Consider the following 16589-nt stretch of genomic DNA (forward strand, 5'->3'; position numbering starts at 1 on the left):
TGGGATGTCGGAAGAAGACCAGAACCGCAGCCGATTAGAGAGAGATTGATGATTCGATGGAGATTTAGGAGACTTTTCTTTGTCCTTGCTTTTGCTTCTCAAAAAGGTAATCTTTCTGCGTTGAGCAGCTAATTTGTTATCACCCAGGATATCCCAAAAAGAAGAAGAAAAAAAAAACGTGAACAAAAAATTATAAATAAAACTAAAAATGTCTTGAAACAGCTAAGAGACAATGTAACCCCACAAACACACAGAAAAGACTAAGTTGCTACATATAATGTTTAGGAAGATTAAATTTATGATTACTTTATTACAGCACTTATGAACAACCATATCTAGAACTATTGGTAAGGTCATCCAAGACATAACATTTCTACATAAAGCATGATTCAATTGTTTCTATGATACATGCAGCCAAATTTCTTAGATTCATCTTAGGGTTTTATATTGGTTTTCATCATCATAGAATCCGAGTGCTTTCTAACAATAAATTTGTTCTGCACTTCTTGCACACCCAGAACTCCCTCCTTGTTGCAGTGACAGCTATGGAAGCACACAAAAGAAATGTAACATTTCCTGAAATTACACACTGCTACAATGCAGACTATTTTAAACAAGTATTTGAAGTTGTAGCTGGGTTATAACTTAAGAACGACCTGGGGCAGGGGGAGAGGTGAGGACTTTTCTCTGTCCCCATTTATATTAATGGAGATCTCCACTTGATCCTCATGTACAGGATATTTCTTGACAAAATAAATATTTGCAGAAGACAAAAAAGTTACTGCGAGGCTGACTGGAACAGTCTCAAGAGCAGCAGTGAAGCTTAGTTTTTTTTGCCTTTATTAAAGATCACAATTAATTAATTTTGTGAAAATTGTCTTTAAATTCTGCATGCTGAAGAATATCTGATTTATTGTCCAAAATAATTATCCAGCTATAACCAACACAGAAAAGAGCAAATTGGTGTTTTCTGTATTTGTTTTGCAGTGCTACAGAAATCATCTGCAATCATTCTACAAAAAGTAATTTCTTCATTCAATGCCAGATAAAACACCCTAATGTTCCCTCAAGTAATAATGTTGGTAGGAACTAAAACTCTTTGGTTCTTCTGTCATTTCTGCTCCCTGGGCGCCATCTGCTGGTGCCAGACAATATCGTATCAGCCACCTGAGGAACAGATGTTAATGAACTTCCTCATTTTACCGAAGAACCTTACACTATTTTCTTGTAAGCCTCCTGCAAATGAATGTCTGCTTGTGTCAACATACAAACATACAGGCAAACTGTGAAATTTAATATGCACAGAAAGTCGAGACCCAAGATGTTAGATAAAACTAACAAATATAACTTTGAGTTTAACACTCGAAGTTATGTGATTATAGGAAAGCAAAGTATTACTTCTGTTAAGCCTTCTAAGCAAATACATTGGGACGTGTACGACTTATTTCATCCAGTAGCTGTTTAAGCCAAACACTCCCTACCTTTGTTTGAAGATCCATTATGGCTGTCTCTCTCCTCTATAGAGTTTGACCCTTGAGAGGTATTATCCTGACTCTCCTGTTGATGCTTAAGTTTCTGGGGGGCAGATGGGGATGCTGCTGTCTCTGCAGATTCAGGGTGCCATGGAGTACTCTCCGTGGCAGATTTCAATCGCTCCCGTGTAGCCTCTTTCTTTGGCTTGATTAGTTTTACTAAGGCTCGGGCTCCAATCCAGTGGTTTTTTCTGTTAGAGGCAAATATTCAGAATGAAGGATAAAAAAAAATTGGCTCTAAATTCAGTACATCATGCTGTGAACTGGACATAAAGATGCAGTGTGATCTCTAAAAGGCTTAAAATCTGGACTAATCTGTTGCTTAACACATGGACAACAAATGATATTTCTCCAGAGTTAGTGTTCTGAATAAAGGGAATTTGTCCCTCCATTAGAGAACAAAATTTATGCATGGACTGATTTTAATAGGTGGGGAGATCTAGCTACAAACAGAGGCAGAGAAGCCATGAAATAAAGGATGCTAAGACTCGGTACATATTCTTCTCTGCATCAGAGAGGTCAGACAAATTTATGTGGGGGGCAGGGTCTGCTGGGTTTTTTTTATTTGATCCTTTTTAGAGATCTCTCTCTCATGTTGGACTGTGTGTCCCAGATAAAAACAGCAGTTCTGGATGCTGTGCGGCTGTTTAGTTATTGTTTAGGACCTGTCTGTGATGCCAATTCAGTGTCAGTGAGGAAGAGCATGTTCCAAAACCAGACAGAGACAGCTTTGTAAATTCTGGATGTGGATTAAGCTCTCCCTGCTGGCTTGACAGACCAGATTAGTGACCATTCACTGATCAGCAGGCCCTCACATCCGACATCCCTGCTAGAATTCCAGGGAAGGATTTGAAAAACTGACACTTTATATCACAACGTTAACAAACAGGTGACATAACTCCAAACTGATCAGAATCAGATGGATCACCTCCCTCCTTTACACTTCCAGACAAGTTGTCAAGGGGTTTTGCCCCCTTTTCTCTCCAAAATTTTGTATTGCAATAGCAGCATTGAAACTGAAGAGGACTTACTTCTTTGGAGCAGGATCATAAAACTTGTACTGATCCATTATTTTTTCCTCTAGTTTTTCTTTGTGTCGCCTCAAAGCATTTAATTTATCACTGTGAAAATAAAAACGTAGATACTGAAAAATATCTACAAAATAGAAGGCCAACAGACACCAAGGGACAAAAGAGATCTCCTCACAGGCTAGAACTATATGGGTCAAACAGCCTTCTGTAGTGCAGAATTAATTTACCTCTATCTTACTCATCAACAACCCAGAAAAATAAATGTAAACATCTCTTAACATCACTAACACTTCAATTGTGCACACTTGGCATAAAAGAGGGTTTACTAGTCTCTTTTCCTAAACAGATGATAGGAAACAGAGTGCAGAGAGATTACAACATGCCTTGTTTTCACAATATGCCAGAGAATCCTACTGCCAAGGAGTGGAGGGGTGAGAGCTGCGGGGGGCAGTTCAGGACCTCAAAGAAGGCGCCAGCCTCCCATGGATCAGCCTATGCAATTTATCAACACGGAGAAAATCCTAGCCATGCAACAAGTTGATTGAGGGGAAGAAACATGAATGTTTTCTTACAAAACCTGTTTGCCAACAGAGTATTAAGTGTGGAAGGGAACGTTCTTGGCTGTTGGTAGATTCCCCTGGAATTCCTCACACTTGACTAACGTACACAATTCTGTGTCATCTGCAACGCTGCCCACCTGACTGCTCATCCTTTTTTTGGAGATTGCTACTGAACTATACTGGTCCTGGGATCCTTAAATAACCTCAGTCTGAAACATTTTAGGAAAAAAAAGGTAAATTTACTAATTTACTCCTGTTCTTTTTTTCTTCTGTCTTAGGAAGAGACATTCTACACAGAATTTCACTTCTCACCCCAAAACTACATCTTCTCAATTCTTCATGAGAGAATAAATTAAGTTATTTCTACTGGATCTTGAGCTACTATTTTATTGACACAGTCTTTCAAAATGCCAGCATATCAACAGGAATGACCCTCCTTTCTAGAATGTCGACTTCTATTCCTGTCAAACTTATTTAGCTATTTTGTAATAAAAGTGTAAACATGTTACTAGTCTTGAAATAAAGCTCAGGCAGTGACTCCCAGGATTCTAGCTCATAAAACTTCAATTTTCGGGCTCAAGAATACATTTTGTTTCTTGACTGTACTGTAGTACTGTAGGAGAGCTCACACAGCCCTGTGAAGATAGGTTTTTCTGTAAAGGTAGAACAAATGGAAACAAAAAGCATTAATTTAATGGACTAACCTATTTAAAGGGGAGATGAGGAAAGTAGATGAAGTACTTGGTTACCTTAGAAATTTTGTATCATTTAGAACAAGAGTGGCTAACCCACGGCATGGGTAGCCTGTGTGTGGCATGCAGAGGATGAGGGATGGGACAGGCAGCATGGGGTAGATAGGGGAGGGAGCAGAAGGCAGAGCATCAGTTCAGCAGAGGAAAGGGATCAGAGCGGCACTTAAGGAAGGTGCAGGCTAATTTGTGGCTCCCCTGCCAAAAAAGTTGGCTCCCACTGGTTTAGAAAAATATTGTGCTAGACACCTGTGGTAACACAACCTGCTCTGAATAAGACTGATCAATTATGGTGCCAGGCAATGTTATACTTAGACAAGCTGTGTTCACCTCAAATGAGCTACCTCCTGAACCAAAATAAGTGTATCCACCTTATTGTGATGCTGTGATTCAATAAACCCTGCTGAGTGGCAGATCCTGAGATAAGTTGTTTTGTCTTTTAAATGTAGTTTAGTTGAAAATAACCCTTTCTGGAAGCTGGAAGATTATGCAACTTCTCAAGAAGCAGACATTGTAACGAGAATGCAGACTTTTGTCAGTAGATTAGCCACTTCCTCCTCTTTTAAGTTCCTTTAGAACTCTGGACTTCTGCTGTTTTATCAGTTAGATTCACATCTTATTTTCAGGCCACAATTAACCTCAGTGCCTCACCCTTTCCCCTTAAAAATATTGGTCTCCTCAATGTCATAAATAAACACACACACAAAAACCATTTAGCTTCTCTACAATCTTCTTACTCTTTTTAAACGCTTTCAATAGCCTGGGAAAGATAATGGGCCCACCACTGCACTCTATGTCTTTCTGCTTCTTCGTGATACTGCTAGAAGCTTCCACATTCAACATGCACATTCAACTTGCCTATCCAGTTATCCCAGATATCACAATTGATATGGCAAAACTGCAGTTTCTTACATGTATTGCTTCTGCTCTTCATGATACTGTTCCTTATTTTCCATGTTTTGTTCCAGTAGCATTTGGTTCTGCTGACTCAGCATTTGGATCTGGCTCAGGAGATGATGGTTCTCTTCTTCCAGATTTCGCTTCAGACGGGCAAGCAGCTAGTCAAAAGATAAAGAGGTAAATTTGCCTATTTGCATTGTGCTTCCCTGTGAATGCATTTAAACTAGCACAAATACCCAGGGTAAAGATTTAATATATTAAAAGACTCATACAGGCATCAGAATCTCCTAGTGAGACCTACTTTATAACATAAGACAAAAAGCTTCACCTACTTATTCCTGCATTAAACCAGGTTCATGGCACTCTATGACAAAAAATGGCATTAGCTGCTTCTAATTCACTTTGTCCTTAGTGGCAATAAGATACCCAACTACCTTTGCAGATCTGACTACAAGCGCTAATCCTCATGATCACACTTGTGTCATGTACCACAAGGAGAAGCAGAAAGACAGAGTGTAGTGGGGAGGCTTGTTCAGGAAATCAGAAGATTCTTCATCTTCCAAATAATTCAAGATTGTGAATATTGAAGGAGTTTATTAATCCTTTTCCTTCTTTTTTGAATCTACCCACATAACAGCAACTCCACACCCATCATTCATAGTGCAAATTTCCTGCTGCTTAGTGCAGTATCACCAAATCTTCCACCCTAAAAATACAATTGCACCTCTTTGATGTGTCTGCTTAAAAAGTAATTACACAGATGACCTGTGCAGGAGCTCGCTATGGTCAGCTGAATTGTCAAAGTCCAGTTTCCATTTCCATTAATAACAAAGCAATTTTGTTCTGCTGTCTACAGTGTAAGAACAAATTTTTCAAGAGGGCTGAATACTCTAACTTATAAAACAAGACAGCAGATGCTTTTTTGGAAAATTTGTCCCCATCTCAGATGTGAAAGTTCTCTCTAGATGCTCACCTCACAGTGGTTATCCAGCTTGGTCAAGGAGATGTCCATGGACTGATGCCGCTCCTTCAGCTCATCATAGCGAGCTTGCCAACGATTTAGCTCTAGCTGGGAATTGTTCAATGATGTTTTAAGCTCCTTTGTGTGTGTATGCAGCCCCTCATATTCTGCCTTTAGTTGGGTATGCAAGAAATTTATCCTGAAAGTGAATGAGCCAGAAAGCTTTTAAGTTCTACTTCATAACAGCAAAAAGGCCCTCTCTTGGTGTGCTGAGCAATTATTAAATATAACCTGTATCTGTCAAGACCAATTTTCAAAGACTCTTTACATGTAAAGTACAAAACCAGCATTATAAAATGTTCCATTTCTAAAAAAGAATTAGAAGGAAAAAGTTCAGAACATAATACTTACCACTTCCTTGGTATTTAGGATATGCAGCTAGTTTCCATGGTAGCATATACTTAAAGGTTTTCTGATATAAAATCAACTCTGCTTGGCACAACTGAGGAATATTCACTGGAAGTTTTCTCTTGCATGAAACAAGTGTTACTGTTATTTATGGGCATTGCAATATATCAATAAACTAGACAACTTGTAATATTTTATTTAAGCCAGTAGTAAAGCCAAAACTATCTACAATATATGCTATTTTTGGAAGACTTAAAATAAAAATGAACACATTCTGAATCTGTTGCTGAATACAGTAAATTACTTTTATTTTTCTCTCAATTCTCTGCAATTAATCTTTTGGGTAATCTGTCCAAAGCCCTGTCAATAGTAAGATGAAAACCCAGAGCTGAATAAAGCCAGCCAGGGAATCCTGGCTGGCAGAACAGTAATGAACTCAGCTGCATTACAGTCAAAACAGTTTTGAGTTCATTCTGTCATAGAGGTGAGAGAACATAAAACAGGCTTGATTTTTCAATGCAATTCTGTCTAAGAGGGCTTGAGTTAGAAAGATTCTCTGGCTTGACTTATATAAAAGTCCTTTAAAATTTTCCCATCATTATGCTATGAACTATTTAGAGCAATGACAGGTGTGCAAGTCTACACTAGCCTGAGCCATTTTTACCACTGTGCTGTCTAAATTTCCTCAGAGGTGCGCCCATAAGTGGTGTTTCAACATGGCTTAAAATGTGCCTGGTGGATGTACAGACCATTGACTTTTAAACTGTGCCCAGTCCTTGTAATTAAGCCTTGAATGTTGCTTGTCTGCACAGGGTATTATAACTTAAAGAGCAATAGAGAAGACCTTAAAATTTCCACAAGCATAATACACCTGGAAAAGTCAGAAGTAATATAGTTATAATTTAAGAAAGAAAAAGTTGGTTATTTTGATAGAAATCATTTCCAGAATTGCCAATTGTCACAATCCTATTGTAAGTCTTAAGACACTTAAAGCTGCTTAGAAGTCCCAGCTTGTGACCCAAATGACTGCATGAAAACCTTAAACAATGTGACCAGAGGGCACCTACAAGGTGCAAAAACTATGAGGCAAAAAAACAAAAACAAATAAACAAAAAACCCCCAAAGAAAATCCCATTAAAAGTTATATCTGTTTTAAGAATCTTATGCAATTTAAGCCAAATTCATGATTTTTGGGGCCTGACTTGTGATTATTTTTTTTTGTTTGAGGTAAGCAATATTGAATTTTTATTCACAATCTTCAGAGGTGCTAAAACCAAATGGGTATTTTTCCCCAGAAATTTTAATGCTATAATTACTTGAATATGAGATGATCCTGAATCTAAGATGACTCCCCAGTAATTCGATTCCTTATATGGAAATTTATAAGTTTGCTATAATTTTCCAGGTATAGAATCTAATTATTGAAGGTCTGCCTTGAATTTGTCCCCCTCCCACTACTAGCAGGGATGATGAATCTGGAAGGTCAGGTAGCCTCCCTGTTCTCTGCTCCACTCCACACTTCTTCCCCTTGCAGCCCCTTCCCCACCCTTACTCTCAGACTCTGCTCTCCTTGAGCACATGGAAGTGAGGAGCAAATTTAAAAATGACTTTGTACAATGAGCACCCACCGACTTAGTTAATCTAGAATTGATGCATTTTACCTTTTTTGAAACTGCTGCAAGTTTTAGCACAAGTAATCCATAAATACACTTTTAAGCAGCACTTCTGTACCTACTTATGTACAGTTTGTACTATATATGATATTAGTTAAAAGCCTCATGATTTTCCATACAGTTCACTGGGCTGTTTCAAGCCATGGTGGCCCCACAGCTCAGCATTTCTTGGGATGTGTGTGTATTCCAGGTACCTCCTATAAAAGGAACTATTTGCTAATTGGCACCCCCACCCCAACCTGCCTTGCCCCGTCCCACCCCCACCAGCTTCTGGAGACTGGAAGCTTCTGCCTAGCACAGGCTCCTGCCCTGGTGACCCTGTGGCTGTTCCCCTGCCCTCCCTCCATACTAGAGTGGAAATTTAACTAAGAACAGGCAGGGGGGGCAGATGGGACATGGACACTGATGGCGATTGACCCACTCTAGGGGGCTTGCACGACTCTGGTTCTATGCCTCTACATGGCTAGAGTGCCAGGAGCACCATGTGGAGGCACGAAGTCAGCCCAGCCTGAAGGTACGGGATTTTCCACAGCTAGTACTCTAGTGTGCCACCAGGCTGGGCCAAGCTGGCTCTGTGCCACTCCGTTTGGGTCCTGGCCGAAGAGTGGGAACCGCGTGCTTCTGGGACGTGCCAGGCTGGCTCCGTGCCGCAACTTGCAGGTCCTGGCCATGCAAGGGGGTGGTGGAAGCACAGAGCTTGGGTGGGCAGTGTGAGGGAGGGTGAGAGATATGGGCCCTCCACCCATGCCTCCCCCCCCCTCCCATGGCACACAGACTTTATTGGTGGCAGCAGCAGCATCTACAGGTGGGGTACTGCTGCCCAGTGGTGTGCAGCCCCAGCCAGTGTTGCACATGGCAGCAGAGTGCAGCCAGGCTGGCCAGCCTGCCTCTGTTGTAGGGGCTCCCACTGGCACACGTGCAGCTCCCAGCACTCATGCGCCACCAGGGAAAGCCCCACGTGATGGAACTGCCTACCTTCCCTGCTGTGTGCAGCTGCCAGGACTCAACTGGAAGTGGTGGAGGATCCTGCTCCCTGCTTCCATGGTGGCAGCCAGCTCTATCGCACAGATCTTCCCCTGGTGGCGCATGAGAGCCAGGAGCTGCATGTGCACCGCAGGGAGCCCTGCACAATAGAGATGGGCTGACCTGGCTGCACTCCTTGTCGCCATGAGCAGTGCTGGCTGGAGCTGCATGTCACCAGATAGCAGCGCCATGAGCACCCCAAGGACCCCCTCCTGATGCTGCTGCTGGTGGTGGGGGCTGTGTACCATGGAAAGGAGTATATGCGGGTCCCTATCCCCCCCATCCCCACACACCTACACCCTGCCCCCACAACCTCCCCACATACACACACACCCTGCAACATACCTTACCCCCCCAGACATACAGTCATACCCCCTCAAAAACCACATCCCCACCACACCCTGCACACACCTCCCACATAAAATACAAGAGTAGGATTTTATTTTTGACCTATTATGCAATCACCTCTATATACACTACACAAACTATGACAAAAATATTTTTGTAATAAAATTCAGAAATGTTATAGTAGATGTTGGACTTTTAGTATATGATTTGGTTTTTTCTGGTTCAGATGGCAACCCCCCCCTGCCAAAAGGAGTACTTCTGGGGGGAAGGGGAGGGACTTCCAGTGGCAAAGGTCAGGGGTTAGGGGCAAGACTTCTGGTCACAAGATGGCAACCAGGGGGCAGGACACCTGTCAAGGGGTGAGGCTACCCTTGTGGCCCTCAGCAACTCACCAAAAAACTCATTAAGCGGCTCTCCAGCTGAAATTATTGCCCACCCCTGATTTATATGCAGATGGAGTACAGGGCAACCTGGTCCAACTTCATTTCATGGAGCGCAGGGAGGGCTACACTAATCATATGCGACAGGCAGAGGGTGACACAGGGATCCTGGGTGAACTGTTTGGGGCCCCATTTGGTGATGTTTGCCAGACATTTACGGCTGGTGAGGAACCAGGACTTACTGGAAATGGGAAAGACACAGCTTAGCTGTGGGAGTGAAGAGGAAGTCAAAATGTATTCAATGTAGCTACTCACCATGACTTAAAAGAGTCAGCACTAAGGGAGACTGAGTGCAATGGGCCTACCATACCTTATTCAGATGGACTGCCCTAGCTTTGTAAGGTAGTCCAATATGGGCCATGTGTTTTATAGTCATGGTCAGTGTTGGCTGCATTAAATCAATTTAATAGCCAGTTTCTGTTATTGAACATATGCTGTTATTGGCAGCACTTTGATAATAAATAATGTATTTAATTAAGTTTCCTTGTATGTAAATTTAAAACCAGGAGCTTTTTTCACCCCATGCTGATTGGGGAGAAAACCTTGTTTTAAATTTGAGCAATTATGGTAATAAAGCATCCTGTACTGGTTTAAATATGTTCTCCTCAACAATTAGAAGGTATTTATCTATCACTTGCCATTGGACAGATTCCACGTAGATTTATGCCATGTGCAATCCAGTTTCACGGGTTTGTAAGAAGTGCAAGTCAACACAAGGAAGTTAATATAACAAAAGTTAGGGAAAATATATTCTGCTATGGACAAACATACTAATGAGCACTTCCTAAAGCTGAAGTACTTGGATCAGAATCACAATGCATACCAACAAATCTACAGTGTTTATGATATATGATTTTTGTTAGATTATGCAAGATATTTATCATAGAAGCCATACCTGTTCAGTTCTTCTCTAAGCTTCTGGTTTTCTCCAGTAGCTATTGCATTTGTTCTTCTTTCTTCTTGCAGAACTTCTCTCTCAGTTTTTAAAACTTTCTCCAACTCTTCCAATTCTGCCTTCTGTTTCATTAAACTATTATACCTGCAAGGCAGGAGGAAGCATGTTCTGGGTTTTTGCTTACAAAATTTATTTCCTCTACCACTAGATTTTTTCAGAGGGTAAAAAAAGCACTTGTTAGAAAAGTAAGATACGTTCAGTATATTGTATTCTCTCTCATGTAAAATGCTTCCAAATAAAACACACACCTTGTTTATGGAAGGTAGTATGTAGAAACATTTTTTTCCAGAATCGTGGCTGACTGTGACAGAGTAAGTTCTTCTGGGACTCTACACAGTGTCCAGAAAGTATAGCACCAGGAACTTCCTGGACCATTGCAAGGGCAGTAACAAAACTTTAGTCCTTTACTGTCAACAGTTCTTTAGACAAGTGTCTATAATTAAACTGATATGACCAGCAGCTCCCTGGCTGCTTCAGGAACAAACTACAGTGTTCAGCCAATACCTCTGGCTGTGAGAGGGTTAATAAAAGACACTTCCATCTTAGCACCCATCTTGGCAACTGCATGGCATGCAGTGTTTCCAGGGTTGCTTCTTTTCCAGCAAAGAAAACAGCTTTCCCTGCTTAAAACGTGTACCCCAATTTTGAGGGGCTGATTTCATGGGGGGGGGGACAGGGATGGGGAAGATGTTTGTTATATGTGAAAAAATATGGTACTTAAAAAGATACACTATGTTCAATTAAGTCATAGTAGGTGAATGAACTAAAAACTAAGCTAGGAAGTGCAATTCCTGTATTTTCTCACACAAAACGTGTCCCAAATAAAATACATGCCTTATTTTTGAAAGGCAGAACAGAGAAAGAGAGATTTCTCCAGAGTCCTGGCTGACTGTGTGACAGAGTAAGTCCTCCTGGACACACTGTGTTTCTAGAAAGTGTGGCATCAGGAACTTCCTTGTGTAGCAGATAGTCTTCTGCAATGCCACACATCCTGGACACTATGTTTCCAGGAGGACTTATTCTGTATCACCTTTTTTCAATTGGGGGCCCCTCAAAAGCTTTGAATGGAGGTATGGACCCCTTTAAATTTAGCGTGTGGGTATTCACATACTTTTGATTGATCATAGTCATCTTCCACAGACCCACAGTCTGTGGACTCCCATGGCTGTACAGACCACAGGTTGAAAACCAGTGCTTTATGTCACACAAGTTTAGGCCCCAGACCCTTGCCAACAGTAGTAGGAAAACTGTTACTTCTTACTGTAAGCAGTTCTTCATGTAAATTCCTGTCAATAAAGTATGTTTTTCGCATCAAAAGCCTTCGATCAAGATACTACCAGCAGCTCACTTGCTGCTTTGGGGAAGTGGGGAAACAGGAGACCTGGAGGAAGAGCAAGTGGGAGGGGTAACAGTGGAGGTGCTCTTATACTTATACTTCCTCTTATACTTCCTAAGAAATCAGGGCAATCAGGTAGTTACCTCAGGTGTCCGTACACAAATGCACAGAGCCTGGGGAACAAGCAGGAAGAATTGAAAGTCCTTGCACCGTCACAGAAGTATGACATGATTGGAATAATAGAGGCTTGGTGGCAGTTCACATGCCTGGAGCGCTGTTATGGATGGTATAAACTGTCTGGGAAGGATAGGCAGGGGAGAAGAGGAGGAGGAGTTGCACTTTATGTAAAAGAGCCACATGATTGCTCAGAGCTCCAGTATGAAGCAGGAAATAGGTCTGTTGAGAGTCTCTGGGTTAGGGTCAGAGTTGAGAGCAACAAGGGTGACATTGAGGTGGGAGTCTTCTATAGACCATTGTTTCCCAACCTATGGGTTGCAAAAATATAGGAAAGGGTCACGAACAAACGTTAAAAATGGATCAACAACATTTAAAATTTGTGCACCAATACTTTGGTCCGATAGCGGATCAGCATCAATATAAAGTAAACTGAGTGCATCAGAAAATCGGCCTGATGTGGCCGATAATTTGGCTGATAGACCCTGTGTATGCGTGCAGAAGCACAGCACATAGATGGTGAGGAGCACAGCCTAGCATCATGGATACCTAATGCAGCTGATAAGTCTGTTGTGATGGAAGGGGGGCGGTGGGGAACAGATCAACACCCCTTTCAGTGAGGGTGGAAGTGGGTAGGGGATGTCCAACCGGAGTGGGGCAGGAAGGGGGACAGAGCCACAGCTTGTCCATGGGGGTGGCTCCCATTGCTGTGTGCACCCCAGGAGGGCATTGGGGGGGGGCATGTCCCTTGGATCTGCACAGGGCGGGGCGGGGCAGGCTGCAGGCTGGGGCTGCACTGGGCTCTTCCCAGCGTGTGGGGGTAGGGTGGGGGGAAGCAGCCACCCTGCTTCCCCTGGACCTTGATCTGCTCCCCCCACACCCCTTTCCTCCCCCCTCCCCTACAACAGACTTACCAGCTGCACAGAGCTCTCCATGCTGTGTCAGAAATTGAACTGTATCAGCTGATATGCCTCCTTAAATATCGGCTATCAGTATTGGCCCCCAAAATCTCTATCGGTGCACCCCTATCAATTTGCCGTGTGTGTGTGCTCAGCAGCCATCTTGCATACATGACACGCTCAGTGTCTCTAGGAATGCTACTTTTCCAGTGAAAAAAACCCAGCTGCCCTACTTAAGACAGGCACCCTAATTTTGGAGGGTTTATTTTTGGGGTAAAAAGGGTGCATATTTAAAGTGAGAAAATATATTATATTTTTTACTGAAATGAAATTCAAATAGTAAGAACTCTGATTTTTCTGCAGATCTTAGTCAACTGGTACATAGCAGGTTGCTTTCTAGGATGAAGAAGAGCTGAAGGGAGGCAGCACCTTTTAAAATCAACCTACTAAACACAAAATTTGCCAACAACAGGTGTCAAAAGCAGAAGTGCTGAGTGAAAAGAGGGAGCAAACCAAAACCATCAAGGAAGAGAAGGGGTAATATCAACTCCATATAACATCAATTCATAATATTATAGTTATAAAATTGAGACAATAGGCTTAGGACATGTTAATGCCAAGCAGACATTGGTGCAGTGGCTCTGCTACCCTGTGGGTGCGTCTACATGTGCAATAGCATGGAGCAGTAAACTCCGGCATAATTTGCGCAAGAGTCCCTGGCTCCCGGGCGCAGCATATGCACATGCACCTGGGGCCGCCGCAGTTAGGGCCAAGGCAGAGCAGCCCTGGCCTGGCAGCAGGCTCAGGGAGTCAGCCCCAGGCTCTGGCTAGCTGGGGCACAAGGGTGCTACAGTGCAGGGCTAGCTGGGAGGCAGCCTGTAGCATCCTCATGCCCCAGCCAGCCCTGGTCACTGTCTACATGTGTGTTGACGTGGCATAAATTACTCTGCCATAGGACAGTACTTGTCCCAGACAGTGCTATCCTAATCAATTTACTACACGTGCACATGTAGACAGTGAAGCTTTACTGTGGAGCTAATTAGTCAACTCTGCAGTAAAGTGCATGTGTAGATGTACCCTGCTAATGAGAAATTTAAGGAGAAAATGAGGGCTTGTTTGCCTCAGCAGCTCTGCTGGGTTTTATTTGTCACCTGTGCTGTTCATTTTGCATATGCAGGGCTCAGTGAAAAGGAAGAGAGTAGCAGGAAGGGCAGGCTTGGATACTTTCAGTACTACTTACCTTTCCACAACTCCTGAGATATATAGCTAGCATGATGGAGTAACTCAGTGTCTAATAGAGATAGGCATGGAATAAGGGACTGAATATACTTCTTACCAACCATAATAGCCCACTTTTCATATATCTTGAATCCTATACTTCCTCTAACCACTCCCAGATAAGGCAGGCTGTGGCTACTTTCTACTACAGCATGTTGCTCATGGATGCAATTTCTTCCTTTGGGGCCCTCAGGCAGGGATTATGCCCATATAAGTGGGGATAGTCCACAGGTGACACTTTCCCCGTGCATGTGGATCCATGACCAGTATCTTGACATTTTCTGGAGTAGGGTTTCACCAGAACAATATTCTCTGACTAGAGCAGAGATATCTGTTGTGACTCATGAATAAGCATTTCTCTAAGCAGTTTCAAAACAGCAGCTCGGCAGAAGGCACAGCAGTGGTACTTCAAAAAAACTACAGTCGAAAAACTAACTTTCTAATTAATTCAACCAGCCATTGGTAATTCTCATTTCAATAGAGGGGAAAGCAGAGCAATGAAAGTTAGCTTTGCAGCCATGGTAAAATATAAGAACACCACAAAGGACAGAACTGCACCAAATGTACTGACTCTTGCCAGCTTGTTTCTCTTTCAGGCTACCGTTCCCCTCACCCCAGGGTCAAATTACGGCTTGTCCCAAATTTCAGCCTATTGAACTGACGCACAGAAGAGTACCTGTCTATCAGACAAAAACTTCTTTTTACTATTCATCCCCTTTGACAGTGATGGAGTTTAATAGTTTTCTCCTCCGACTAAGCTCCAAGACATTTCAAATACTGAGAACTCAGTGTTAATATGACAAACTGAAAATCTCAAACTTGGGGGAGAGTTTCTCATGTAATCCTGAGGGATTATTTTCTTCCTTTCCCCATTAAACATTTATGGATTTTGTTTTATATTACTGTAAAATCCTTACTTCTTCATCTCATCCATTGCTTTTAATCTTTATTGTATTCTAGTGCTCTTACATAAAACTTTAAGACCAGTTTTCAAGCTAGACTCTAAACTACTCCCAGGTCAAGCTCCACCATCAGTGCCCTGACAAGAGTTCTCCAAGACCTTGATGGGATGGATGTGTTCAGAAACTTTCCCCAACACTGCTCTAGGACTTAACCAGGCTGACTGGCAAGAGTTTTGAATTGATACTACCAATTTCACCTCCAGATTGTCCAATTTAGAGGATTAAATCAACCTATAAGTAAATCATACAACGGCCAGTCTACAGCTGTGTTCCCACCGTGGATATACCATTGGTTCTAGGTCAATGGTGGGAAAAATTAGGTGTGCACCAATAAAAGATTTTTGGGCTGATACCAATGGCTAATTATTGACCAGCCACATCGGCTGATACCAATCCTACTGCTGATATGGAGCCTGGCAGCTTGGAAAGCAGCATCCAGCTGGTAAATCTGTTGTGGGGAAGGGTGGGAGTGGGACTGGGGCAGGGCCAGGTGCTGACTAGCTGGGGCAGGGCATGGGATGGAGCCAGTGGCTTGTCCGGGGGAAGCATGGGGGGGTGGCTCCCCCCGCTGTGCAAACCCCTGGGGGTGGCATGGGGGGTCCCCCACCCCCTGGAATTGTGCGTGGAATGAGGGCAGGCTGCCTGCTGCACGCTCAGGGCTGGGGCTCCTCCAGCCTCTTCCTGCCGGCTGCACTCGGGCTGGGTGGGGCAGACAGCAGCAGCAGTGGGAGGGGGGCTACCGAGGAGGGGGGGGCTAGAGCCACCCCAAAATTTAGCATAGCCCTCCCTCTCAGCACTTCTGCCACCCACCCCACCCCACCTGGCCCAAGTGCAGCCACCCGCGCACAGATCTGGAGGGGGTACATGCCCTCCATGCCTCCCCTGGGGGTGGATGCAGGGGTGGAAGCCCCCCCCCCCCCAAGACAAGCTGCCAGCTCCATCCCATGCCCCACCCTGGCTGGGCAATGGCTGCCCCTGCGCCATTCCTTTCCTCACTGTGAGGGCTTCAATTTGCCCACCCCTTTCCCCCCCACAGACTTACTGGCTGAACACTGCTTTCCATGCTGCCAGGCTGCACACCTGGCTGTGAGCCTGTTGCTGCTGCGTGCATGCACGTGGCATTTATCGGCAAAATTATTGGCCATATCAGCCAAAAAAAGACGCTTGCTGATGATGCCAATTTCCCTTTTATCGGTGCTGATACGATATGGACTAATGTATCGGTGCACCTGTAGGAAAAATTATGAAAGAATTCTTTCTGTGTGTGTACAGAGTGGTACACAATACCTAGCATTGGTATGCACCTCCTAGTGCTGGGACCCAACCACAATCTCCCAGGCTCATGGGTGCATGAAGCCCC

At 43.4% G+C, this 16589-nt stretch overlaps 1 protein-coding gene across 3 annotated transcripts in view; it reads right to left on the bottom strand.

The window, feature by feature from the left end:
* Positions 1–16589, bottom strand: part of CCDC88C (coiled-coil domain containing 88C) — a 145135-nt gene that overhangs the window by 13038 nt on the left and 115508 nt on the right. For all 3 annotated transcript variants that reach the window (XM_025191249.1, XM_014525420.2, XM_014525419.2), the window contains exons 21-25: positions 10521–10664; positions 5746–5932; positions 4785–4930; positions 2564–2653; positions 1482–1723 (exon numbers count right to left, since the gene is read on the bottom strand). In XM_025191249.1, coding sequence (XP_025047034.1) covers positions 1482–1723; positions 2564–2653; positions 4785–4930; positions 5746–5932; positions 10521–10664 — 809 coding nt within the window. The remainder of the gene's footprint in view (positions 1–1481; positions 1724–2563; positions 2654–4784; positions 4931–5745; positions 5933–10520; positions 10665–16589) is intronic.

Source organism: Alligator sinensis, unplaced genomic scaffold (assembly GCF_000455745.1).
Source record: "Alligator sinensis unplaced genomic scaffold, ASM45574v1 scaffold608_1, whole genome shotgun sequence".
In the NCBI taxonomy this organism is placed as follows: Eukaryota; Metazoa; Chordata; order Crocodylia; family Alligatoridae; genus Alligator; species Alligator sinensis.